At 46.8% G+C, this 25589-nt stretch overlaps 1 protein-coding gene across 2 annotated transcripts in view; it reads right to left on the bottom strand.

Annotated features, from left to right (window-relative positions):
- Nucleotides 1-6651: 6651 nt before the first annotated feature.
- Nucleotides 6652-25589, bottom strand: part of ITGA3 (integrin subunit alpha 3) — a 271979-nt gene continuing 253041 nt past the window's right edge. For both annotated transcript variants that reach the window (XM_085613769.1, XM_085613860.1), the window contains exons 20-26: nt 23981-24157; nt 23425-23535; nt 23229-23339; nt 21024-21122; nt 15121-15246; nt 9279-9419; nt 6652-8395 (exon numbers count right to left, since the gene is read on the bottom strand). In XM_085613769.1, the coding sequence (XP_085469895.1) occupies nt 9315-9419; nt 15121-15246; nt 21024-21122; nt 23229-23339; nt 23425-23535; nt 23981-24157 (729 nt within the window). In that variant the 3' untranslated portion in view covers nt 6652-8395; nt 9279-9314. The remainder of the gene's footprint in view (nt 8396-9278; nt 9420-15120; nt 15247-21023; nt 21123-23228; nt 23340-23424; nt 23536-23980; nt 24158-25589) is intronic.

Here is a 25589-nt window from a genome sequence, read left to right as displayed (position 1 = left end):
TTTATCGCTGAGGAGATAAGCGTTGCTAATAGCACGCTATCTCAGCGATAAAAATCCATGTTACCCGGCGATAATTATCCTCACGCTAAGAGTGCTGAGCGATAATTATCACCGGGTGTTGCTGATATGCCCCATAGATAGATAGATATTCAAATATATATATATTCACTGGAAAAAGCATAGGTTTCAAGGACATTCTAGTTAGTAGTTACCATTTAAAAAACCTTAGAAATTCACTGAAAAAAACACAGGTTTCAGGGGCGTTATAGTTAGTTGGACATTTCACTCGTACAAAACCAGAGAAATGTGTGCGTTATAGTTAGTTGAGCTAACTATAACTCACACCCCGCAATGCACTGCTGATGGCATCACATATTACATCACTCATGACATGGTCATTGACATCATTGATGACATCACTGATGACATTATCCAGAGACTAGGTGATTAAAAAAAAATTAAGAATGTTAATTATAGATACGCAAAGGTGTATTGAAGAATGAGTAGGTGTATGAGTGTCTGAATGGATCATTCAGTGGGTGCGTGACTGACTGTTTAAGTGAGAGATTAAACATGTGTTGGTGAATGCATGGGTGAATGATTAATCTGTGTGAATGTCTGTATCAGTCTGTCAGTTGGTGTGTAAGTGGCTACATGGGTTGGTGAGTAGCTACATGAGTGTCTATATGTGTTAATGATTGGTTGTCTGATTACCTGTATGGGTGCCTGAACATCTGTGTGGGTGGGTGGGGGTGTGTGACTCCCTCTATGGATGTGTGAGTGGGTGATTCAGTGGGTGTATGGGTTCATGAGTGCTTCTACAAGGGCCTGTATGGGTGAGTGAGTGTGCAAATGGCTGTATTGGTGAGTGAATGGATGTCTCAGTGGTATATCTGTGAGTAACTACATATGTGAAAGGCAGTATATGTGAATGTTGGAGTATATAAGTGGCTGTATGTGAGAGTGAGTGATTGTGAGAGTGGCTGTATAGATGAGTGTGTGCCTGTGTCAGTGATTGTATAAGAGTAAGTATGTGTTAGTATCTGTATGAATAAGTGAGGTGGTGTCTGTATAACTGTATTGGTGAGTAAATGGCAGTGTGATTGAGTCTTTGGGTGACTGACTAGGTGTGTGAGTATCTCTGTGGATGAGTGGCAGTATGTGAGTGTCTGTATGGGTGTATGAGTACATATATCAGAGGCTGTATTGATGAGTGACTGCATGTATGAGTGACTGTATCGGTGAGTGAGTGGATGTGTGTAGACCTATGAGTCAGTGAGTTGGTATGTAATAACTGGTATTGGTGTGTCTATGGTTTCGAGAATGGTAGTCTGTTTTTAGAGTGGTGTATGAAAGGTTATATTAGGGTGTGAGGAGGTGCATGAGATATTAAGTGGATGATGTAATCAGTGATGTCATTTGAGATGTCATAAGTGATGTCACTGACCATGTCATGAGTTATGTAATATGTGATGACATCAGCAGTACATTGTGGGGGCGCGAGTTATAGTTAGCTCAACTAACTATAACAGCCAAATTTCTCTGGTTTTGTACGAGTGAAATGTCCAACTAACTATAACATCCCTGAAACCTGTGGTTTTTTCAGTGAATTTCTAAGGTATTTTAAATGCTAATTACTAACTATAACTTCCCTGAAACCTATGTTTTTTTCAGTGAATATCTAAGGTTTTTTAAATGCTAATTTCTAACCAGAACGTAGTAGTTGCATTTGCAGAGTGGTGCAGAAAGGGGCCTGTGCCTCCGACCAGCGCTCAGGACTTCTGCTGCGTAGGACTTACAGGAGGTACCAGGAGGGCTCCTTGGCCCCCAAAGTCCCTCAGGAGTAAAGTGGACTTCATCCCCAAACCTGTAGTGTGCCAGGAGGCACGTTTGCAGAGTTGTGGAGAAAGGGTGGTACGTGGCCTCTAAAGACCTCTTAGCAATTCCACTGTGTGGGATTTACTGGAGGTGACAGGAGTGGTAGTTGGCCACCAAGGATGTCCTTGGGGGCTAACTACCCCTATTACCTCCACACAGAAGCATTGGTAAGTTCTCTAAGCAGTCCATGCCCTCTTTGCCCACAAGTCTGCAAATGCGTTCCCCCACACGCTCTTGGATGGGGATTAAAGTCCTTCAATGCTGGGATCCTTAGAGGCTAACTAGCCTACCTGACGCCTCCAGTGAGCCCCAGATAGTGGGATTGCTGAGACGTGAACACAGGCCACGCCCCCTTTCTCCACCACTCTGTAAACGTGCCTCCTGGCACGCTCTTGGTTGGGGGATGAAGTCTCCTTGCCTCCTGAGGGACCCTGGGGTCCAACTATCTCTCATGTTATATCACAGCTGAATTGCTGAGAGTGGTCTGAGGCCACACCCCCTTTTTACACCACTCTGCAAACGCGCCTCCTGGCACACTGCTGCTCGGGGTATGAAGTCCACTTTAGGCCAGAGGTCTTCAGGACACAAGAGGACCTCATTGCCCCACCAGCAGTGCGCCAAGAGGCGCGTTTGCAGAGTGGTGTAAAAAGGGGCATGGCCTCGGACCTCCTCTCAGCAATCCCACTGTGTAAGGCTTACTGTAGGTACCTGGTGGGCTAGTTGGCCCCCAGGGACCCTCAGGATTCAAGGGGACTTAATCCCCCAACTTAGAATGGGCCAGGAGGTGCATTTGCAGAGTGGTGCAAGGAGGGAGGACAGGGCCTCCGGCGAGGTGCCGGCTTCTCCTTTCTTTTTTTTTTTTTTTAAGGGGGGACTGTATGGCCCCCCTTCTCTTAATTGTTTTGTTGGGCCCCAGGGACCCAATACCCCAGGGCCTGACCCATTTTTTCATTAAAAAAAAAACAAAAAATGGTAAGGGGGCCCCTAGAGGCCGATTTCGGCCCCAGGGACCCCATCTTCTAAGGGATGGCCTCCTTTCTTTTATTTCCACGGGAGGGGGGCCACATGGCCCCCCTTCCCTGGACTGCTATTGGCCTCGGGGACTCCATCCCCTGGGGCCTGGCCAGCCTTTCCCTATTTTATTTTTATTTTGAGGGGTTGCTGTGTGGCCCCCCTCCTAAGGCCAATTATGGCCCGGGGACGCCATCACCTGGGGCCTGGCTAGCCTTCCTTTTTTAATTTTACTTATTGGAGGGGGGACGCGTGGCCCCTCTCCTTAGGCCAATTATGGCCCCGGGGACCCCATCTCCCAGGGCCTGGCCTGATGTTAGGGCTGCGGGGGGAGCCCCAATGCCTTTGCGGTCCCTGCCGGCTCCCCGCCTCCTGCAGGAGCCGGCATTGCTTTTGGACAAGGGGAGCTGCTGACGTGCAGCTCCCCTTGTCCAAAAGTAATCTGCTTCACTTCATGGAAGCGAGAGCAGGTTTTCGGCTCTCGCTTCCATGAAGCGAAGTATAGTTTGCAATGACAATACCAAATGCTCCAGTGAAGGTGGTGGTCCCAGGGGCAGTGTGGGGGGGGGGGGCAGGAGTCCCCCCACGCAGTTTTATTTAAATGCCCCGGGAGGTGGCGGTCCCCGTGGCAGTCCCCGTGGCTGTGGGAGGGTGGTGGTGCGTGCTCCCCGCAAATTATCAGCAAGGCCCCCAGGAGGTGGCAGTCCCCAGGGCTGTGGGGGCCCCCTGTTAGAAAAAATATGATTGCCCCTGGGACCTGGCCCACCCAGGGACTTGAGAAAAATGAAGCACGGGAGCCCGCAATTCGTTTAAAAAAAAAAACTTCTACCGGATTCGCGCACCCAGCTCGACTCCGGGCGATTTTTTTTTTTTTAAATGCTTTTTTTTGGGCCTAAGGGTCCCTGTGGGACCCCCTGAGCAGGCCAAGGGGGTGAGGGTATTTCTACCCTGTCCCCTTCTCTTATTTTTTAAATCTTTTTTTTCGGTTTTCTTGTGACTCAGCTTTACTGAGTAACAAGATGGTTACCAACACTTCTTGGTTTGGAGTGTTGCCAGCCAATCAGAATGAAGCTTGTGATCGGGAGGGTTTGCAAATCCTCCTTGGTCACCAGATATCGATATTTTTTATTTTTCAATTTCTCAGGAACTACTGAACAGATTTACACCATTTAAAGCAAAGAGCGCACTCTGGACCAAGAGCTACCTGTCTGATAAATGTGCTGTAATTCCGTTCAGCTGTTCGGGCTGTAGCTGCAACCAAAGTTCCGATGGAAATTAACATGGAGAAAATGCATTTTGGGACCCCCTTTTCTCTCGGCCCCTGCTTGACGAATCACCCCAAAACTTTCAAGATAGGATCTGACCGGAGCGGGCCATTAGTTTTGAAAAATTCATGAAGATTCTTCAAACGGCGCCAAAGATATTGGCAAATCAAAAAATGTTGTTCCTATGGAAACTAGGTCCTAACTATAACTACCTACTGGCAACCGCCAGTAAGTAATACATATATTATATATAGATAGATAGATTGATAGATAGATATGTTATAGAGGTACATAAACATCAGGAAAGAGCTATGTTTCTATTAAAGGTTATTCAATCATTAGTTTGTTTTACCAGCAAGATCTAGGAGTGCATCTGCCCCCCTCCAACTCACAGCCTGCAATAAAGCTCAGGAGGTTTGGGTTTGGGATGTGTGTTTATTTGATGTACAAAAACAGGTTTGGGGTGGAGGAGGAGCTTCCCTGAGGTTTTGTGTTTCACAATTCTTTATTGGAAGATTGAAACAATACAGTGTATAGGGGAAGAAGGGATGGTAAATCTAAGGTACTATATATGAAACAGTAATACTGTACAAAAAACCACAGAGCAAGCTAAAAGATGGAGCTTGGTACATAGTATGTGGTGTACCCATGAGGCAGGGGCCCTTGAAGGACAAGGAAGAGCAATATCAAGCGTGTCCATATCTGTACACAGAGGGGTCAGTGGAGTGAGTGGGGGCCAGAAAAATGTAACATGACCACAAGAAATAGAGGAAAAGCAAACAGCGGATCCATACTCGCATCCACATCCAGGGGGATAGAAGGAGGGAAAGAGGAGAGAATAGAAAGGGAAGGGGGAAGAGAGGAAAACGATAGGAGGCAAAAAAGAAGAGAGATTAAGAAGAGTTGGGAGAGGAAAGTGGGGGAAGTAGGCACACACCCTGAGGTTTTTAAGAAAGGATTATGTACACATTAACAAACAGGCTTCAGGATCACAGCTGAAAGTAAATATGGTGAGATAAATGAGAGACTATCGATAAAGAATTAGACTAGTTGAAGGCATGTTGCATCATTGAGGAAGTCGAAGCAACTAAGTGGTCCTCGCGTGTGGTAGTAGCTCGTATGGTTACTAGAAAGGGGCAATGTGCATTAATGTTTGTGAGTTCAATAAATTCAGAGTATCCAATCACTGTCCACTCCCCAACATTACCGAAAAGATGTGAAAGTTGATGGGTGCTAAAGTGTTTTCTAGGCTGAATTTAGCATCTGCCGATCCCCAGGCGAAATTACATCACAGTTCCCAGGATTTGATTGCATTTATAATGCTTTCTGATAGATGAAGATACCACATCGCTTAAACTCTTCCACGTTGGTTTCCAAAGGGTGATGGAGAGTGTTTTCAAAGGTATAATGAGTCAATATCGATCAGAATGACATACTTGTGTATGGATTGAATCAAGGGGAGTATGCTCTTAGTTATGTCGCGAGCTACAAAACTGAGAGAGGATGGCTTACCACTGAAAGTTGGGAAATGTAAGTTTAATCTGAGAGAGAGTATCTAGGTCACTCGGTCTCAAGTAGAGAAAAAGTTAGACAGCGCCCTAAGAGGCATGGCTGTTGTAGAGAATAAGGAGGGGCTGGCCAAATTTGGTCAGAGTTGGCCAAGTTCTTGAAAATGGCTGCATTTTACAAGTTTGTCCACAACTTTGCAGTTAAAACTAAGAACACGAAGGAACTGTTGAAGAGGGGTGTTGAATTTAAGTGGGCCAAAAGATGCGAGTAGGAGTTTATAGATGGCAACCTCTGTCTTGAAAATACTCCTAGCTTACCAAGTTTTAATTTGGGTGCACAGACAATTTTAATGTAGGAACTCAGTGCAAAGAGGTTTGGCAGCTGCAATGGGACAGGGAGATCCAAGAGAAAGATTGTTTATTTTGAGACGTTTGAAACATGCAGAGAGAAATGACCTCCTTAGAGAGTGGCGGGTACTAGCAATTTCCGTGGCGATAAAAAAAAGGATGTTTTTGTATTAAAACTGACCATAGGCAGTTGAAATAGATCTTTTTTTTTAAAGGGGACTAATGCCATGTTTAGCTGAATTTGTAGGTGGGAAGTTGCAGAGCATGTGTATCTACAGCAACATAAGCTACCAACACTTTTTTCACAGCACTTTTGCATCAACTGATGCTTATCAGAGATCCACTCTTCTTTGAATCAAAAATAAAACCACAGAGGCGAGTCATGATGTCACAGTACAACAAGGGGCCAAACTCACTCCATAGAGTGGAATACATTTTTTTTTACAAGATGCTTAGAGGGTGGTGTGAGACCCAGTGCTCACACACTGATCCATCTTAGAAGTTCCAAATTGGTGCTCTCTTCACATGCATCCGAATTGAGAGAGCTACACATGCACTGCTGCTAATGAAAGGCAGGTCTTTGACACCTGCACAGCTGTGCCACAATCTTAAGACTTGCAGAAATTTGATAATGCAGAAAATAAAAAACACAAGAGTTTGGTTTTATTAACATATCAAGAACTTGAGAAGCAATATATACTCACAGCAAGAGCATCATGTGATATGCACCGTCAGTCCCGTTCAGGGAAGCAGCCGCACCCCTCACTTCGCATCAACCGTACTAATACCCCAAATCTAGCATCACACTCATTCACAACTCACATAAAGCTCATTCCAACCCAATGATTAGCATTAACCCAATCCCATCCAGTGATTCAGAACAACCCCCCCTCACCTATACGTCACACTGACATCATTCACACCCAGTCTTTGCCACAGACCTCAGACCTGTCCAGTGTTTGCGAACCACCCGTCGTGTCCAGTGTTTCAGACCGAGCACTGTCCTCTTCAGTGTTTGTGACCAGCTACGGTTTAGTTTAGTGTCTGCGATTGAACTCTGTCCAGTGTCTCAGACCAATATCAGTTTTTCTGGCCGACATCAGCCCTTGCCAGTGGTTTAAGCAATGCTCACTCAGGGCTGGTGACCAATTCACACACCAAACCTTACTTATTAACTCATAAAACCAGTCTTAGGCCTAATCAATCTCAAACTTCGGACCCTCCCATGCATCAGTCATTCAGATCTCATCCTGTGCTCTGATAGAGGGCAGGATGGGCCTGGAAGTCCTGAAGCCCTTTAATTATTACATGAGGTTTGCTTACTTGATGCGCACCACATCGACCAGGTGTCTATCCAGAATATTAGGCAAAAGGAGTCCTTGTTAGGGTTACCAGACTCATCTCGGCCCTGCCCAGTGGATTAGCCTGTTCCCAAGTCCAGTGAAATGTTTCCGGTTGACCTCAATTCTCTTCACCTCAACAATTACTATGGCTCATAGCACATCCCTAACCAGTGTTATCTGAGTCAAAGCAAACCCTCTCAGTATACCACACCATCTGTGTTTTCAGTCCAGTGTATTATATGGTTATTGTATCCCAGTCCTAAATGGTGTGCATGTTTGGTCCACATTTCTAGGCGAATCTCAGTCCGGTTCAGTGGTTTCGATTGACTCCTTTCTTGATACAATGTATCAGACTATTTTGGCACCAAGAGTTCTGTGGTGTTAATCACATCATAGTCAGACATTTTCACAATGCCCTTCTTGGGCGTATGTTCTTGTCGTTTTTGAGAGCACAGCGCTTTCATTGTCTGTAAAAGTACCAAAGGTAGATGCATCGATCCCAGTTTGACACGGGTCTCATAGGGAACTAGTCGCTTTTTTGATGAGCTGTAGAGAAAGTCTTGGTTCACATGGCAGTACGCACAATCTACAGCTGCGACAGGAGTCCGCATTGAAGGTCACTATGGAGGTGTTTTTGGAATCCCCAACTCAGAGGCCAGGCCAAAAACAAAAGTGCAGGGTGTTCAAGAGAGGCGGGAGTGAGGTCAAGCCCCAAGGCTGATTCTGAAAGACTTGAAGAGCTGCAGCCAGGAGTTCAGGTCCAAATAACATCCCTCAGTCTTCTGCGGTTGGTGATCAGTGCTGAGGAGGGTCCCACAGGAGTGTGACATGGTTCAGAGCGCCCAAAAGGCATCAAGTTCAAAGGGCTAACTCTGGGCCATCAATAATACCTCTCTGTCTCTTGCCAGTTTGTTACCCAGTACTTCTGGGGCTTGTGAGGAATAAAGTCAACCTTAAGTTTGTATCGCTCCTCTTGCCGGATCCGCACCGCGTTGTACTTTGGCATGATGCTGTAGTAACTCGCTCGCTTGAAGAACCCACACTGTGGAGAAGAGGGAGTGTTGGGAATAAAAACAAACATTAATTTATGAAACAGATAATTGAGGAAATGCGAAGAAAGGGAAGTGATGAAATGTGTAGCCTAGAGATAGCAATAAAGAGAGGAGGAAAGGAGGTGAAGGGATCACTTGAAGGAGGAGATGGTAGACCGATGACTAGGACCGATAGTGAAATCATAGGGTGAACAAGAAGGCTTCAGAAAACCAATAGGGACTGCAGAGAGGTACATAGGGAGAGAGGACAGGGCCATGTGGCGAATCAGATCCTGATCTGTGTTCTCTGGTAGCCCTATAGATCACAGATATACAGACAGAGCTTTCGTATATGTCACCACAATTAAGAGATACAATATTAAACAATATACAAGATGGTTATGTAGCTTTTTTATTGCATTTGACCATAAAAGTCTATGATACCCGTTGATTGACGGCTATTGTGTTAACCTCATGAATTATTAGGCAATAATTCTCGGGTGGGACAATATTCCCATGCCTTATGGGTTTCAAAACCATTACATTTTCAGCAATAACAATAGTCAAACATGCAATATATACATAGAAAAAAGGAGCGAAAGCGAGAGAGGAAGATAGATGGAGGTTTTACAGTGAGAAACAAATGCTGTGAGAAGGACAACGGCGGAAAGCAAGAGGAAGCAAAGAAGTTAGTGAGAGTTTTTAATTAGATGTCGAGAAGGGAGAAGTTAATAGGCCTCATCAAAGCGCACAGGATCGCAGACATATATTTGGTTTCAGAGTGAACCCTGAGAGAATCCAGAGAGGGAAAAGAGCTGCAACTTCTTCCAAGAGAGTGCAAGAGACTGGTGAAGAAGGAAGTGTTAGACAGTCCCAAAACACCACTTTTATTACCCAGAGGAGGGGGCAGTCAGGTGATGCCCCCAGTTACTAGTCCTCCATTAGCCCTGTGGTTTCAGACGGCCGGATCACCTCAGCCTTTTGGTCCTTCGCCTCATACATGGCTCGCGTGTTCGCTCTCCGGAAGAATCCACACTATAAGGAAGCAGGCGACAGCGGTCAGGGTGAGGCATCAATGGAGACGGGCAATGGAGAGTGTTCTTCAGGACAGGGTGGAGGCACACAATCTAACGGAGGAACTGATAGAAGGCACGACGGGCAGTCGATAGGGGATCAATAGTATCCTTGACAAAATGCTGGCGGCTCACATTCTAAGAGAACACGTGACTGCAGTAAAGAGACTCAAACAAGGGTGAAAACAAAAAGGAAGACATTCTAAGAAATCAGGCTAGGAAGTCGATGGGGCCAGTGAGAGGCGCACAAGCCTCCATGACGACAGGGTGGAGGCGCTCACTCTGTGTAAGCGGTTTGGAGTGGGGGTCAAATGAGGGAGGGCAGAGACAGTCTAAGTTGGTTGGAGCCTGATGTACTAAGTGATTTAGTGGTGGCAAACGCCGAGCTACAAGTGTGCGGCCACTACATCATGTATTCTGATGTACCCCATTTTGTGATTTAGAAAACTTTAGCAATCCATACCGAATCGGGATTTGGAAAGGGCACATTAGGAGCTTTCCTTCCAAATTGCGAATTAGTATGGTATGTACAAAAGGTTTACTACTGAAATTCCAGTTTCAAACCACTGATCTGTTGCCAGATACCAAGTTGGGGCGGTCATGATTTGCAAAGGTAAGCGGTGTGGCAGCATCAGGGGGAGTAGCAGCAACCTAGGAGACCCCTGCCTGCTCTCGGCGCTCACTGCTCTCACTGAAGTTTCCAAAAACAAGATGTATTTTTCTTTTTAAAGGAGTGTGGTCTCGTTTAAGGGACTCTACTGCTTTACAAAGAAACAAGCATTTGCAATCCAATAGGTCCCACATTACTGTAAGTTTGAGCTATAGGCATTGCTAATGATAATGAAATGCCAATAGCTCAAACGTTCAGTAATGGGAGAGCTATTGCACTACAAGTCAATCGCGGCACTCTCGCTTTAGCTTTAAACATCTTAAGCTAAAGCGCAGGTGCCGCGATTGCAACAAAAGTAAAAAGAAATAGAAACAAAAATGTTTTCTATTTCTTTACTTTTGAAGCAATTGCAGCGCCCACGCCTTAGCTTAAGAAGTTTAAAGCTAAAACGTGGGTGCCGTGATTGTAATAAAAGTGAATAAACTGAACAAAAAAGGCATGCAATAGCAACTAAAAAAGAAAGGCGTGGCCGCCATTATTCCAGCCGAGGCGTGCCACGCTGGGTAGATAAAAAAAAAAGCATTGTGGAGAGCGTGTCCTGCCTGCAACAGCAGGCAGAAGAACGTCATTTAAGAAAATAGTGCTTGGAGTCTGTAATTAAAACGTACTGAGTAACAACACATGTAACAGGGGGTGTCCTAATGGAAGGTTACAAGAAGAGAAAAGGCAGTACTAAAGAGGGAATACTAAGCCTACTGACCCATAAGAAGCCACCATTTACAAAGGACAGAGACGGGAGGCAATTAAAAAGATGGGCTGAAAGTGGGCGGAGCTTCATGCCTATATCCTGAATGCAATGTTCCTTGCATGCCGCCAGCCCTGTAGATCACAAATTGCAGCCAGTTTTATGAATATTAATTAGGCAGGTGGCTCTGTGACCCCCTGAGATTTGGTATTTTGTGTACCGACTTATTTGTACATAGGTTTGTTCATAAAACCAGATAACATTTGCAAAAAAGTCAGAGCAACCATGTTTTGCGAATAATAATTTTTGTACATCAGGCCCTAAGTAGTAACAATACGGAGAGTAGTAGGGTGGAGCTGGGAGATCTCAAAGGGTGCTGGAGATGGCAATCGGTAGCGAGGTGAGAAGTGAATGTGGGAGCTATCACAAAAAGTACATGGCATCAGTCAAAATAGGAGCTGAGATAGGAAATTGAGAAAATCTAAGGAGAATATCACATTCAAATTGGAAATGGGCAGAGTGTGGACACATTGTAAGAAAGGGAGTGACTGCGCTCATGGTGGCAGCCAAGTAGAGGACGGTAGGATACATTAGAATATATTGGTTATGTCATACTGTCTATATTATATTGATTGGCAACAGTCAAAATTGATAGTGTATGGATCTGAAAAGACCAGGGTGAACCAAAGGTCTTATTGCAAGTCTGCATGTGTGATGACCGCCTCCAATGAACGCTTATCCAAGAGCATCAAACCCTGCACCAGGCAGGGAAGTACTTAAGCACAACTTTATTTATTCCTTAACATGCTCACGCCATACCAGACAGAGAAAAAATAATTAAATTATATATTTATGAAAAATAGCACAAGATGATAAAGTCTCTGCTGTTCTTTCAAGGTTTCTTGGTAATGCGGGTAGTAAATTAAGTGAGTGCTGAAGTTTTATAGCTGATGTGAATTAAATCTGGATGGTGCTGTGAAAGATCACACTCTCCCACTGCTTAGAAGATGAATCAAGAATATTCTGGACTCGCTAATCAGGGGTTAAGCCTGAAACTGCACTGTGTCCAGAACGGCTCCGATGAAAGGGGACGTCTGAGGGAGAGTCAGGTGTGACTTCGGCAAGTTGATAGTGAACCCCAGGGAATGCAGGAGGTTTCCTGTAGTCTGGAGTTGGGAGTTGACAGCTAGGGGTGTGTCTGCCTTCAACAGCCAGTCGTTAAGATAGGGGAAAGACTGGCATCCTTGATCTCCACAGTTGAGCTCCAACCACCACCATCACCTTGGTGAACACACGAGGGGCGCTGGAGAGGCCAACATTTAGCACAGTCAACTGAAAATGCTCATGGCTCACCATGAAGCACAGGTAGCGGCTGAAGGCAGGCAGGGTGGGAATGTTACAATAAGAGTCCTGCAAGTCCAACACTACCATCCAGTCTCCAGGGTCCAGGGCAGACAGGACCTGAGTCAGAGTGAGCATCTTGAATTTCTCCTTCTTGAGGAAGAACGTGAGAGAGCATAGGATGAGGGCCTCCATACTTCTTGGGCACCCGAAATGAGAAGGAATAGCAACCATGACCTACTTCTGGCACTGGAACTCTCTATGGCTCCTTTGGCCACAAGAGCCATCACTTCCTGGCGGAGAAGAGATAGGTGGCCCTTCGTCAGCCTGTCGTAAGTGGGTGGCATGGAGATAGGGGTAGTCTCGAAGGGAAGGGATCAGCCCCTTCGACAGTCTGCAAAACCCCCCTGCTCGATGTTTTGGACCGACAGCGGGGCAGGTGATGGAGAATTCTGCCATCGACTGGGTGCCCACGATGATACGTGGGCAGACTATGAGAGTTTGGAGGCTACAGGGGGATTGGTGGACTGACCCGATGACTGGCCACTCGACCCACGGGGCCGGTAGGAACGCATCTACAGCCACGCAGAGGCTGGGGAGCTTGCACGCCGCCGTGGCTGGACGGGTAAAGACGTAGGTGCCCGCCCCTTCCGTGGCCACAAAAGGAGCAAAAGCCAGATTGAGGGTGTCGAGGTGCCATAGAAAGGCCTAAGGACCTGGCCATAGCCCTGATGTCCTTAAAGTGCTCTAGTGCTGAATTCGTCTTGTCTACGAAGAGACAGGAGTCATCAAAGGGCATGTCCCTAAGTAAGGACTGGACGTCCCCAGAAAAGCCAGTCATCCACCACCAGACGAGGGATCACAGGGCCTCCATCGAGAAACCTCTCTGCCTTGAGAGTCGGTGGGGTCAAGTCCACAATGGATGTTGAACTTTGCTGCATCTATCCAATCAGCAACAGCCTGTGAGAGCAATGCCCAGGCCTCCACCAGGACCATTGGCAGCACCTGAGCAACCGTATCCCCCAGCGCGTGGGAATAGCGGCTCAAAGGGCATGCATTGTTGACAGACCACAGTGCCAGGCTGGTTGAAGAAAACATCTTCTTTCCAAGACTGTCAAGCCTCTTGGTGTCCCTGTCCGGGTGTGTGGTAGGAAATGAACCATGATTTAGGTGGGACATGAAGGCTTGGACCACCAAGCTCTCCAATGTAGGGTGTTGAGTGTGGAAATTTGAGTCTCCTGGAGCGGGACAGTGATGGCGGGTAATCATCCTATTCACAAGAGCCCCTGTGTTGGGCTTGGACCAAGTCCCAAGCAGGACGTCAGAAAGTGCCTAACTGAAAGGGAGAAAAGGTTCTGAAGGTGACACTCCCGGCCAAAGTACTTCTGTCAATACAGTAGTCTTGACTGCCACAGAGGGCAAGCTAATGTGCAGGACCTCAGCTACCCTCGCACCACCATTGCGAAGGAAGCTCCCTCCTACGTACCCATGGTAGGAGGTGAAAGCAGGCCAGTATCTGGAGAGGTATCCAGCCCATTGGCTTCACCCAGATCCTCAGCCCAGCTCAGTTGTTCCTCAAAAGGATGGTATTCTGCAGGGTCCAGTGAGACCTCCCAATCCTCCAGAGTCCTATACTGTAAGAATAGGGCTCAGTACCTGACCCAGAAGGCATGGCTGCAGTTGACACTTGAGCAGGCATCGGCTGACGCCCCTCCAGCTCTGTGTCAGGGAAGAGAATGGGATGGCACCGCCAGAGGGCGCCGGGAGCGTCGGCCTCAGGATCGGCGTCGGGGACAGTCGATGTGGCATGACTAGTGCCGATCGGGATTCATCCTTGGATCCCTGGGGCCCAACTGGTGCTAGAGCTGCCTTCATGAATCCAGTAGGTGGCCTCCACAACCTGCGGGTTCGACTGCGCACCGGAGGGAATGGGCCACCCAAAGATGAGGTGCATGGCCTCATAAAATTCATGCAATTCAGAGGGGGTTGCTCTGGATCCCAGAAACTCGGGGAGGCACAGAGCCGATTTAGATGCTGGCCCAACCGCAGAGCTGAGCCTCGAGAAGTGACGCTCTCTCGTCACCCAATGGATGAGGTGAAGTCGAAGCATGCTTTAACTTCTTTTTCTTCTTGTGGGACTTGTACTTACACGAATGGCTCAATGACTTAGAATAGGCAATCTCGGACTGCAACAGCTCCCGGGACTTGCCTCTCGACCAGGACCATATCAGAAAAAATTTCAAAAAACCTAGTCATAAGTGATTATGGGGTAGCTCTTCCAACATCTTCGCTGGATGGCGCGGAAAGATAAGAACTGACATCAGCGCACCTGACTAGCGCCTATATTCGCACCGCGAACGTCACCTCTGATGCGGACGACGCCGCATGACGCCACCCACGGGCAGGCAGGGTTAGTACTCACGAAACATTTCTGGATCCACTTTGATGCCTGGGGATTATTCTAGGGTAAGGAATCAGCAGCTAGAAGCCTCTAACAGATCCTTGTTTACCTGCTAGCCTTAGAAAGAGTACACCTCTGTCCTTGCTTTCAGGAGACAGCTCACAATACGTCTGTTAAAACATTCTTGACAGGATAATATATTTCAGTGAATGTTCATGAACAACAGAATCATTGACTCTACACTACAGTTTTTGGACGTTATTTACTGTCATCAGATTCATTGTGAGGTGTGCTCAGTTTGGTGCCATTGTGAACTTTTGAATACACCACTGTTTTGCTCCTTACCTATCTCAAAGTATCCCTTGTTCATGTTCAATAGTTATATGTAAAGCACCCCTATACCTCCCTTAGTCTTGTCAGTAGTACATAAATATTGAAATAAAATAAATAAATACAGTCCCTCAATTTCTAGCTGATGTCAAAGAAGGCGTCATATGTTTAATCTTAGGTTTTACCAAATTGGGGATTTGCAGCTTCCGCGTGCAAATCAATGACAACGACCTTACCTTCCATAACAGGACAACGATGATTAACAACAGCAGGACCCCTGCCACAGCTGCCACGATGAACACCCACAGATCCTGCGCCACAGGCTTCTCCTCCTCCAGTTCAGAGTCAATATTCACTAAGAACTAAACAACACACAGTCAGCAGAAGGCAGCAGGATGGAGAGTTACTGGTAAAGAATAAGCATGCCATGGTAAGCAAATAACATACCACAGCATGGTCTGACATTAAATATCTCACATGAGAACAAATGTGGTAGAGACCAAGTGACCACAGAGATCAAATGTATAGTTTGTGGATCAGACCTTAATTATTAAACAGAAAAAAAGGAGTAACTTGAGTAAGACTTCTTTCCAGACTAGGGGTTCATTGATTAGCATCAAGGGTGAGTCTGCAACAAGGTGTTAGACTCAACCACACAACCATCAACATACTGGTCAGATTTTTGGGTAGATGAGGACATTGAGTTCAATGGGAGTCTGTTGAAGGCTCTTTGGAAGGGCCTTTAAACTCATCACTCTACAGCATCGCTAGGGAGGAGGGATGATCCCAATGGGGTGGTCAGCCTCCAACTGAGAGTGGCTTGAGGTTTCTAACTTAAAATCAGACATGCTCACAAATGTGATGGAGAGGGCATGAGGCCGAGTGATGACCTTCAGAACAGTGTGGTTGTCTCTAGGATATATGGTCACTGGAGGATGATGTCATATATATAGGAGGTGAGTGGTGTGTATCATGATATGCTAATCTGTAGGAGGCGATATTAAGGACGAATATATTCTCATCTATAGGCAGTGTGGTGATCTGTATGATGGTTGGGTGATCTTTAGGTTAGCTACGTCACAGAAAATATAAAGTAGGCTTACCTAAAAAAGGTGTGTGATTACAGTCTCTGCGTAATCCGCCCTGATACCGTTAGAAATTATTTCAAAGTACAATTTTAAACAAGCATTTGCAATCTATAGGTCTCGCATTTACGCGAGTTTAAGCTATCGGCATTGTAAATGACGATACCTTTGATTTATGTATTAAAAATGAAAACAAAAATAAAAGGCATTGTTATCTGCAATGTCAATAGCTGAAAGTCTCATAAATGCGAGAACTATTGCATTGCAAATGCTTGTTTGTAGTTTTGATACAGCGCAAACTCTGCCTCCAGGGCATTGGAGCGCTTTATACTTGAAACCAGGTTTCTTTTTTTGTGTGTTTTTTTAAGGGTATGGGAGATGAAGTAATTTGCCCAGAGTCGCAGAATGTTGAGCTGAAGCCGGGAGTTAAACCTGATTCCTCAGTTCCAAAGTCGGCACCTCTGGCAGTTTAGCCACATCTCGTCTGTGTCTGCTAATTAATCCTGTCGCAGAGCGCTCTCTGTAGAGTCTGTGATATTTTGCATTCAGCTGGAGCGGTCTCTGCTATTACACTGTCTGTCACTCTAGCCCGCACAGATTTCTGCAGTGCATGATTCTGCAGTAGTAGCTCTAACTTAGTTGGAGTCCAGGAAGTGCACACTGAAGGTCGCTGATCTCTGAGTGGTTTTCATTGCTGCCCTGTAATAATTAAAAGTGCCAATGTTGTTTTTAATTGAGTGAACATAGTCAGGCAGAAGCTATTTTAATGAAAAAACTTGCGGGCTGAGATTTTACTGAACTAGACTTAAATCCGTTTAATATTCTATACAACACGTCTTCAATTGCTCGTTACTACGCTAGCACATCAAGAGGATGGAGCATATTTGTGTTTTCTACAGGAGACTAGTGACAGCTCGTTTACCTTTGTAAACAAAATGAACTGTCTTATTCTGAAAAACGATTTCTCATGCCCCTGCAAGAGCACCGCTCACCTCTTTGCCGGAGCTTACAGGAGCCGGGGACTCTTGATTGCAGCCTGTTGAGAGGTTGATGGGTTGCCCGTCGACAGGACTCCAGACGCAGCAGGGTGCTACAGGAACACAACATGCTGCTTGGTGACCCTCCCACAGTACAGAGAGCACTGCGAGGGGTCATGGACGGAGGCACCACACTTGTCTGCGGTTGGCGAAGGCAGGCAGCGTTAAAACAAAGGCGCTGTCCACCCTACCAGCGTCTGCCTGGGTCAAGCGGTTACCTGGGGTGGTAGTGGTACCTGTGCCTGAAGACAACACCCAAGGCGCAGCCCAGATCCACATACTGCAGAGACACGTCAGGCTATGTGCTTTTTTGATGTAAATCAGTGAAGGCACAGAGGCAAACAACGTGGACGGTGGTTCACTCAGCAAGATTCAGAGGCAGCCCGGCCAGCTGGGTTTGATTGATCTGAAATGATGGCACCTGTGTTTACACCATGAATAAAGGCAGTGCTATGGGAGGTGCTGTCGAGATCTCTCTTTTGTTTGCCACCCCGTGGCGGCCGATTGAAGGTGGGGGTGGTGCATTGAAAGGTGGTTTACAAAAGAGCCCCACATTAATGGCGGCCGTGCCCCTTACCTTACGGCTCGTCTGAAGAAAGCCGCGCTGATAAAAATGCCTCATACAGCAGCACAACCCCCCTCTGTGACCAAGGAGGAGTGAAAGCAGAGACGGTGGGGTGGAGGAGCGTAGGAATCACACAGCGGGCTCAAAAGTCTCCGAGTAAAAAGGCAGGCTACAGCGTGAAAAACAGATGGCACACTGCACTTGAATTAAAAGAAGTGCAAGCAGAGCGAAATAACACTGCAGTTAGGTGCCGCTGTATCGGGACTACAAGGAAGTTAGCAAATGACCAACAGCCAACAGAAAGGGAGATAACAAGAACACTACCACAAGTAAGCCAATAGCAAGGGGAAAAACAGATTACATTAATTTTTAGCCAACATACAAATTACTTTATGTCTCGCTGAGACAGCGCATGCATCGCATGCGCTGCCAAGGCGAGACCTAAAAATACGTTTTTATTAGCATTTGCAAAGAAAACATGTGGACATACACAGTACATTAACATGTCTTAACCATTATCGAATTGCCCCAATCAGGGTTGGCCGTTCAGAGCCCAGAGTACAGTTTTCAATTACATAATCTTGCTAACAGCTGGTACAGTATCTGTTCACCCCATCTCTCCCCTCCTTGAGCTGCTGGCATGGGGATTACATTGGAGCTGCAATCCGATAGGAAGTGTGCAGATAAACTTGAGATCAGCAAGATCAATAATAAAAATAATAAAGTCGTCTAACAGTGGGCTCCAGGTGGACAAACAGACAGGAGAATGCATGGGGAGGAGTGGGTAGAGAGGACGGTGAGTGGTGGGCACTTTCACCTGCACTATGAGCACAAACCTTCATGAACCACCACAACTCGCACATAATGTGTATTGCAACCAGCGTGCAGAACTCTCACCACGTCGACCCATTTGGAGTCATTGCTCCAAGCAGTTGCCATCAAGTTCTCACAAGCATTCTATGACGTTCACTCCACCCTCACTTTCAAACTTCGGGGGAGGAACCAGCGAGGTCTCCAGGGTTATCAACCGCCGCCCATAGTGGGGCTATAAGGCGTCTCTGTATTACTTGAGCTTGCTCCCTGCACAGCCTCTGCACGAGCCCAGTCTCTGAATGCTGTTTCCCATCTCGCTACCACTGGCCCAGCGGTCGCCTTTTAGGTCAAGCCAATAAGTCTTTTAGCTGCTAGAAATGCCATGTTAAGGAACATGTTACCCACCTTCTAGGACTCTGGGGCGGGAACCAGCCCAGCAGGAACACCTCCAAAGTAGAAAGTATATCCCGGTTCAATGTCATATTCAACGTCTGTACCACTGCAGTCCAGAACAAACACTTGCACATGAGCACATGACCAAGTGATGTGACAAAGGTCTGCTTCCTGAGGAGTGCAGTAGGGGCAGCACTTGGGGGGGCCCCCATAGATTGCAGTCAGTTTATTAGGGACGAGAGAATTTTGATAAAGATATTTGAATTGGATCACCTTGAATCGGGTGTTCTGGGACACCTTCTGTGGAGAGGACAGCATCCGGGCACAATAACTATCCAAGAGTCCTCTGCCCAGCGTGGTCTCCCATTTGCATCTGCGTGCATTCAGGTTTCTCCGGACAATCCCACTGAGTGCCCCGTACAACCACTTGACCAAGTGTCGACCCCAGCCTAAGGTCCGCAGCAACTGCAGAGCGGTATGTGTCTCGGATTGGTCCACGTCCCATCCCCGAGGAATTGCCCAGGGAGCAGGTCCTGTGTTTTAACTAGAACCTCCAGAGGCACCAATTTATCGGCCTCGTAACAATCTCTAACCATGACCAAATGCGCTCCATCCAAGGTGCCAGCTGGGCCGCAGAGAAGAGGGTGGGGGATTCCCATGTGGAAGTCCCACCAGCGGCAGCAAAGGGGCATATAGTGGGCACTCCTACATCCAGAAAGCACAATGTCTCCAACATCGGAGCACCATCTCCAAGAGTACTCTGTTTGCTCCCCGCCTGGGCGTCCGCCTCAGCAGGTGGGCCAGAAGGGCATCTCAACCAAGAACTTTCCCCTGCATCTCAGCTCAGCTAAATTGTCATCAGCCAGCCAGTGTGTAAGCCACTGGAGCTCCAGACATTAGAGCCCAAAGTCAGGTGTTCCCAGGCCCCCTTCCACGATGGGTCGCGGAAGCCTATCGACGGATACCCTGTTTCTCACCCCCCTCCCAGATGACATCCTTCAAGAGGGCGTCAAGTGTCTTAAACAAAGAGGCAGGCAGCCAAATGACCTAAAATGCAATCGGGCAGAATGATCATCTTAGTCAAGGCTATACGTGCCATGATGGGGAGTTGGAGGGAACGCCATAAGGCCACGCATCCCTTCAGAGACCATAGAACTACCCCAAGCTTGCCTTCACAGATGTCATCCAGAGTGTGACACACCTGGATACCCTGAAAACGGAATGTTGAGGGTGCTCAGTTGAGATCTGGCGGTAGGGACCGCAGCCCAACCGAAGCAGGTGCAATAAGAAAGATGTAAGTCTTCGCCAAATTCATCGTCAGTCCGAGAGCTCACCAAAGCTGTGTAATAACTGAAGCATGAACGGAACTTCAGTAGCCATGTTGGATACATATACTAAGATGTCTGCATGTAGAGGGATCAGATGTTCAGTGTCACCTACTAAAATGCCCCTACCTTGCCCCCGGAGCTGGAATAGTTCTGCTAGGGGCTCAATAGCAAGAGCAAAAAAGAGTGGAACAATGGGTATCCCTGCCTGGTACCCCTACAGTCATCGTAGCAGGCCAATATGATCTGGCCCGTGCTGACCTGGGTGGTGGGGTCAGTTTATAATAGCCGTACCAAAGCCATACTCCCAGTCAACAGAGTCAAATGCCTTTTCCAGGTCCACAGACATCAGGCCAGCCCCAGTCTCCTCGCCGGGTCTGGGGCAAATAGCACTGAGTAAATATAGCATAGGTTAAGGGAAATATTACGCTGGGGGATAAACCCACACTGGTCTTATTCAAAGTACTGATCATGGGAAGTTGACCACTGACTGTAGTATACGACTGTGCACAAGAATTTAAAGGTATTCATCAAAAAAGCTGGAGAACTTGAGCACTAAGAAGGTAGACTATCTGTACCCACACACAGAGCACTTGTTTTAAAAAACTTACAACCCATCCTTCCAAAACAGAAACTGCAGATAACTGCCCAAAATCAGGATCTGAAGGAGTGTTGTGAAACCTACAACCCCATTTTCTGCAAAGCGGAGGCCACATATCTAATGGCAAAGACGCCTTCAGTGTGGAAGCTCATAGCTCTGCTTAGACGTCAGGCCCAGCTGCGCCAAGAAGAAGCTACTTAAGGTATCGGGTTTATTATGCTGCACAATTGGAAATTCAGAGCTACAGGCAATCAAACTGATTTTGGTAGGTGGCACCGCCAATACAAAAGTATATCTGTGAAGGACGGGGCTTTACTCACCCTTAGTGTGCGATTCTTCATGTGTACGGTGGTAATGTTTGACCGTAGATACAGCGTTGCTTCTCCAAACACCTTCACCCGATCCATTTTACGATAGTCCTGTGATGGAAGAAGCAAGAAATGCAAAATTTGGATTATTCTCTGTGGTTGCTTTGGGTGTTCAGGTATGTGTACCATTCTGTGAAGGTTGAATGGTTGCAGTGTTATTTTGTAGATTTCTGCAAAGCTTGTGATCTTTTGATGAAGGGCTGTGTACTTAGTACACTAACTGTTGGGTTTGTACAGGGTTTCAGGGCTCTCTGGATGTGTTACCCAATCATTAGTTCCTCCAATGTGTTAGATTTGGAAGAGTTTGCTAAGCACTGCGTGATTCTGTGCTCTGCATTCACTGCATCGCTGTGAAGAATTTGGCAATCCTTTCAGGAGTTTGCCTTCCGTGCATTAGTATATGACGTCTAGGTCTGTGTTGTCTTCATTGGCTGAATGATTATGTTGAATTTGAAGGGGAAGATCACTGGCTGTGGGGTGATGTTGAATTTGTACTGATGCATCAGTAGCTTTAGGGTTATGCAACATGCAGTTTTGTTTGGTTTACTTTGTGCTGTACACTGCATTGTGCTGTGGTCATATGCACCTTGTATTATGGACTCTCAGAAGCAGCCCGAAACCTTCTTGCTGCCCTCACAACAACAAACTCCTCAGGGAACAGTATCCTAAAGATGTTATACCACTGCTGAAGAGCACATGATAACATTGCTTGGAATTGCCGCTCGCACTGCGCAATGAATCCTGCTACAACTGGACTGTACAACGTACAGGAATGCAGGTCTATGCAACAGGATGTAGCAGTCGGAAATCATGGACAGATGCTATGATGTCAGACTGAATGTGAACCAGTCTGGTAATCTTCCCAGATTCTACCCTCCTTTACAAGTGTGCAGTTCTTCCCCTCAATCTTGAATAGGGATTTATAGCAGCAACAGTAATGTCCAACGCGTACTGGGAGGAGTGAGTGACCCTGCACTAAAGAGCTAGGTTTCCCCTTTGTAAGGGTAAATTCCTATTAACCCCTTCCACGCGCGGCAAATTCTGCCGCGATGCGAGGGGGGGCGGGACGGGGCTGGGCGTGGCGCTCAGGACAGCTCCCAGCCGTCATAAATCACGGTGGGCGTGTGCTCATGACGGCCGGGAGCCGTCCGAACTGCGCCCACTAATTAATTCGCCCACATAGACAGGGAATTAGCCGCGCTTGGGCGGAGCGGCAACGGTCGGACGGCTCCCGGCCGCCATGAGCACATGACTACCGTGACTCATGACGGCCGGGAGCCGTCCTGAGCATGGATGTGGTTAAGGCTTTTTCTGCTGTGGTTCCTTCATAAATTTTAAGCATCTACAGCATCCTAAACTGCCAATTTTTACATTATTGATGCCTGTAAGACCTTCAAATGGATCCCCTGTGACTGCAGAAAGATCGTTACCCACACGCTCATAACCAGCAGACTAGACTACGGCATTGCCCTCTACGCCGGAATCAACAAAACTCTACTACACAAACTCCAAACCATCTAGAACGCCGCAGCCAGGCTCGTCCTAGGGACACCCTGCCACAAACATATGACCCCCCCCTCAGTGCCTTGAGACCCTCACGGGTGAGAAGCGCGCTCTATAAACCACTGATTGATTGATTGATTGCATCTTTCCGACACATATGGTGTTTTTAAGGATTGTAATGCTAGTGTGTTCTCCGTATTTATTTACAACCCGTTGTGTATTGTATCTGTTTTTCCATTTTTCATGGATTAGCGATTGTGATGTTCTGTGCTCTCGTTACATATTCAATTGTGTTATATTTGTGTAAATTGTATTTTAACCTAGCAAGTTTTGTTGTGCTTTGTGTGATCTGCTCATGCGTGACTGAAATGTGTTCTGTTCATGGGCTTTGTCTCATGTGCGTAGTTGTGCTATGGATCAATGTTTCTTTTGTTCGCTGTCAGGCTGCCCTGTGATTGGATTGTCACTGGATTGGATAATGTGATGAGCTGGAAGCTTTGCTCATATAATAGCTCTTTGGTTGGTTGTGTGCGGATGCATTCATCCTCTGGTGTCGCTGATCCCCAACATCCATTGACTGTGTATTCAGACCCCAAAGCTGGATTTGTGGACCCTCCATTAGTTCAAAAATGACAACATGGGACATCCTTTTACCTCCAGAAAGGTGCTGTTCCACACCCGGGCCCGGACAGTGATGTTGGAAGAATTACTCATGCGCAGCGGACACTCAAACCGGACACAGTTGGCGTTCCCCTTGCTACAGCTCTATGAAGCAGAGACAGCAACTCCAGTTAGTTTCACAGCATGGAAGTAGAGACAGTAGTTATAGGCGCTCAGTTGTGCCACTCACCACTACAAACTCTGCTCTGGCGGCTTTAGTACTGGGTAACAACAGCACATCTGGAGACTGTGTCTGTTCTTCCACCGCCCGCTTTCTGCGAGAGCGTTTCTTACTCACAAGCTGCAAAGGAAATATAAAAACTCCATTTATCCTACTACGCATATGTACATACACACTCTACAAGAGGCTGCATGGGCATTAAATCGCCATTTTTGTGCCCAACAATGAGCAGGGACCTTGGCTCAGAACTAGAATCAATGCTTATGCAGAAGCATGCATCTTTCATTGCCTCAAAACTGAGTCCACCATCTTGTACGCTGGAGACAAGACGACGTATTCAGTCTATTCCGCCCATTCTGCCTCCTGTGTTTTTCCTCTGTTAACCTAGTACAACAGCAGCTATTGAATGATGCATGTGCGTGCATAAGGTCACAGGAAGGTAATAGTGGCTATGTGGCTCTATGCCATAGTAGCATAATTGGTCCACACGATAAGCTGCCTTTACATATTAAGATAGAAAGCCCACAACGAAATTCAACATGGATCTGTGGTGAGTAAAACTTACTGTCAAATTGAGGGGGTTTATAACATCCCCTGGAGGCACACAGGGCTCCTTCACTGACCCCTCCACAAGGACCTCCGTCAAGTACAGCAACCATTTGCCATTGGCAGCCTCGATGGGCCAGTCAAAGGCAGCGACCAGGGCTGTTTCATCCTCCAGGAACTCGCCAATAGTCTTCACCTGGGGAGACACATGCACATTAGAGCGCCCATAGCGGTACCCATGGAGAAACAGCTCTATCTGTTAACTTCGGAAATTAGAGATCTAATATTGACTTCTCTGTATGGGAATGCCTCAGACTTCTAATCCAACTGAACACACACAGCCCTTCTTACTGAGACATAGCTCCATTTGCCGAGCTCTTTCTAGGGAGACACCAGTGGGATAAAACCTGAGGGGGGAACCTGAATCCCATTCTTCATTAGTGAAACTTTCTTGAAAAAAGATCCCTGCAATATTTGCTCTTCCTCGAGTATACATCACTTTCTTCAGTCTTTATAGGAAAGATCTGTTACTCCTTAATTTTCATTAAATACATAGGGAACATTGTTATCGTATAAACATCTGTTCCTAGCATGTAGCACTGCAGATTCACATGCTATGCGTACTTCTGCCATCTAGTGTTAGGCTCGGACGTTTGCAGGTTATTTTCTTTGAAGAAAGCCTTTCGAGTCATGGATGAACTGTGACTCCACCCCTAGTTGGCAATGTGCATGGGCACCGACTACATGTTAGAGCCATATCACTCTCATAGCGGATCACTGCGATAAGGAGCGGCAAGTGAACACAGTATAGTGCACATGTGTATTGTGAAAGGAAGTTAATTAATTGGGAAGAGGTCTGCAAGTAGAGCCACACAATTCCGGGCAGGCTTATGTGAATCCACAGCACCACACACGCTATGAACAGATGCTTATCGGGCAAGATACATTTTCCGTCAGCAGCATGTGTTGCTGTAGATACACATTCTCTGCATAGACTATAGTGCTCCCCTATAAGTGGTGGCTAGCATGTAGATATTGCAGGTGTCTGAAAGGAAGTCCTTATGACTTTCTGGCAAACTATCACATGCTGGCAGGCTAAGATATCCATACAGCAGTGCTTGTTCAGAGTGTGGGTCATTGACCAATGGCTGCTTTACATATGTCAGCTAGTATGATATTGCCAAGGAAGGCCGTGGTTGCTGTTTTCATGTATGGAGTTTGCACCCTGGGGGTAACGCAGAGGGCTCTTTTGGCTTTACGATAGCAAGTGCGGATGCACTTGACTATCCATCTGGCAATAGCTGCTTGTGACGTTTGACAAAGGCTAGGAACAACTGGTTGGCTTTGCAGAAGGGCTTGGTCCTGTCGATGCAATACCTGAGAGCCCGTTGAACATCTAGGGTACAGAAGGCACTCTGCTTCAGTGTATGGCTGCGGGAAGAAGACTGGAAGATCTATGGTTTGGTTGAGGTGGAAAGGAGAAACCACTTTGGGGAGGAACTTTGGGTTGAGTCTAAGAATGACCCTTCCCTTGTGGACTTCAAGGAAAGGCTCTTGTAGTGTGATGGTCAGCACCCTACTGATGCATCAGAGAGATGTTATGGCTATGAGAGAAGCTATTTTCCAGA

The sequence above is a fragment of the Triturus cristatus genome, chromosome 1_1 (assembly GCF_964204655.1).
Source record: "Triturus cristatus chromosome 1_1, aTriCri1.1, whole genome shotgun sequence".
NCBI classification, from domain to species: domain Eukaryota; kingdom Metazoa; phylum Chordata; class Amphibia; order Caudata; family Salamandridae; genus Triturus; species Triturus cristatus.
This window is presented reverse-complemented; position numbering and strand designations above follow the sequence as displayed.